At 41.2% G+C, this 2,157-nt stretch overlaps 1 protein-coding gene across 1 annotated transcript in view; it reads right to left on the bottom strand.

Annotated features, from left to right (window-relative positions):
- The window catches only part of KIAA1549 (KIAA1549 ortholog), a 78,311-nt gene that overhangs the window by 66,592 nt on the left and 9,562 nt on the right, over positions 1 to 2,157 (bottom strand). Inside the window, exon 4 of the mRNA XM_012557298.2 lies at positions 590 to 736. Coding sequence (XP_012412752.1) covers positions 590 to 736 — 147 coding nt within the window. The remainder of the gene's footprint in view (positions 1 to 589; positions 737 to 2,157) is intronic.

Here is a 2,157-nt window from a genome sequence, read left to right as displayed (position 1 = left end):
TGAAAACAGAAAATAAAAAAAGACAGATGGAAACTATGAGGAAAAAAATACGAAGTATGGACAAATGAACCCAGGAGTGCCAAAATCTGCTTAGCGGAAGTTGCGGAAGGGAGAATATAGAAAATAAAGAGAAAAGTTTCAAAGAAATATAAAAACAAAAGCAATTTCCATATAATACATATAAAGCCTGTCCTTTGATTAGTAGCTATAGGCTCATTTTTTGAGTGAGGCACTGTATTCCATGCTATTCCATTATATGAACACACTACTGCGTATTTAGACATTTCCCTGTTGGATATTTAGGTTAATGCCATTCCTTTTTAAGAACATTCTTGAATTTCCTGCATATGGTCATCTCTCTTTAGCTCACCATATCCCACTCCCTGGTTATCTAGCTGCTCCACAGTCTTCAAATACCAGTGGCCCATTCATGCTACATAGACTGTATGCCGTGGAAAGAGACCAACCCTGACCCACGTGGACGGAATTCCCTTCACACTGGAGGGAATAGATAAGAGCAAAGTGTGTCTCAGGTGAAACATGATGGAATGATTTCCTCGTTAAAAGGATGCAGCCTTGTTCTCTGCACTCAGGGACCTTCTCACCTGCACCGTGAGGTTATAGGTGCCGGGGTGGTGCTTCCTTACTTCCGAGAGCGCGATCATCAGGCCTTTCTCGATGCGCTGGGTGAAGTTGCAGAAGCCAGTGTCCACACTCTGAGGCACAAACTGGAGTACTGAAAATAAGGAGAGTCCCATGAACCGAGCGTTTCCTTAGTATTAAGGAAAGAAGAGAGGGGGAAATAGGATCTAATTCAACTAACTCACCCATAGTAGGGGATTCAGTGACATGATGTCGTATTTACATGTATCACATTATGTGAACACAGGAAGCCAAGTTTGCACCAAAGGAACACATATATGCAGTGTGAAAAAAGTTGCCATCACATTGACGCCGATTCATGTAACCCCCATGCCTGTCCAAGTAGAACTGTGCTCCATAGGGTTTTCAGTGACTGTGATCTTTAGGAAGTAGATCTCCAGACCCTTCTTCTGAGATGCCTCTGGGTGGATTTGAACCTGCAACCTTTCGGTTAGCAGCCAAACACGTTAATCGTTTGCACCACCCAGGGACTCCATGCAATGTGAAAGTGACTTATATTATTTTAAAATGTGAAAGATACATTTTAATACATTTACCTAAGATAACAATTTGGGCATCAAAAGATGCAACTAATGAAACATTATCAATATATGTCAATTCATTAGCTCATAATGATATTAAATCATTAGGGGCTGGGGGAAGGAGGACATGGGGTACTGAGGGCATGCTTCAGGGGTACTGAGTCTCTGTTTGGGGTGATGAAAAGTTTTGGAAATATATAGTGGTGATGGCAGCACAACATGGTGAATGTAATTTAATGTCACTAAATTGTACACATAAAAATGGTTAAAATGGCAACCTTTTTATTATATATATTTTACCACAATAAAACTTTAAAAAAAAAATTTATTAGTCACCACTGGCGGTTGCTAGGATGTAAACTCACTACTCCGAAAATTGACATATAAAACAAAAGAATCAAGCATTTATCCTGCCTTTCTGTATGAATTGTATTTCAGGGTAACCAAATAGTTGATATAGAAAATTCTCTTGTATAGAAGAATTTCAGCTAATAAATGCAGAAAGAATGATGTTGGTGGTGGTGATGTGTGCTGTTTAGTTGATTCCGACTCACAGCGACCCCATGTGACAGAGTAGAACTGCCCCATAGGGTTTTCCAGGCTGTAATCTTTACGGGAGCAGATCGCCAAGTCTTTCTCCCTCGGAGCTAGTAGGTGGGTTTAAACTGACAACTTTTCTGGGTTTGAACCATCGACCTTTTAGTTAGCAGCCAAGTGCTTAACCACTGCACCACCAAGGCTCCTTGAAAGAATGATTAAAAACAAAAGTTGCCGTTGAGTCGACTCCAACTCATAGTGACCCTACAGGACAGAGAAGAAGTGTCCCATAGGCTTTCCAAGGAGTGGCTGGTAGATTTGAACTGCTGACCTTTAAGTCAGCAGCTGAGCTCTTAACTACTGCACCACCAGGGCTCCTGAAAGAATGATAGGATTAGCAAATCACCGATTTGTCACCAGCAATCACGACCGGATG

Source organism: Trichechus manatus, unplaced genomic scaffold (genome assembly GCF_000243295.1).
Source record: "Trichechus manatus latirostris isolate Lorelei unplaced genomic scaffold, TriManLat1.0 scaffold00093, whole genome shotgun sequence".
In the NCBI taxonomy this organism is placed as follows: Eukaryota; Metazoa; Chordata; class Mammalia; order Sirenia; family Trichechidae; genus Trichechus; species Trichechus manatus.
This window is presented reverse-complemented; position numbering and strand designations above follow the sequence as displayed.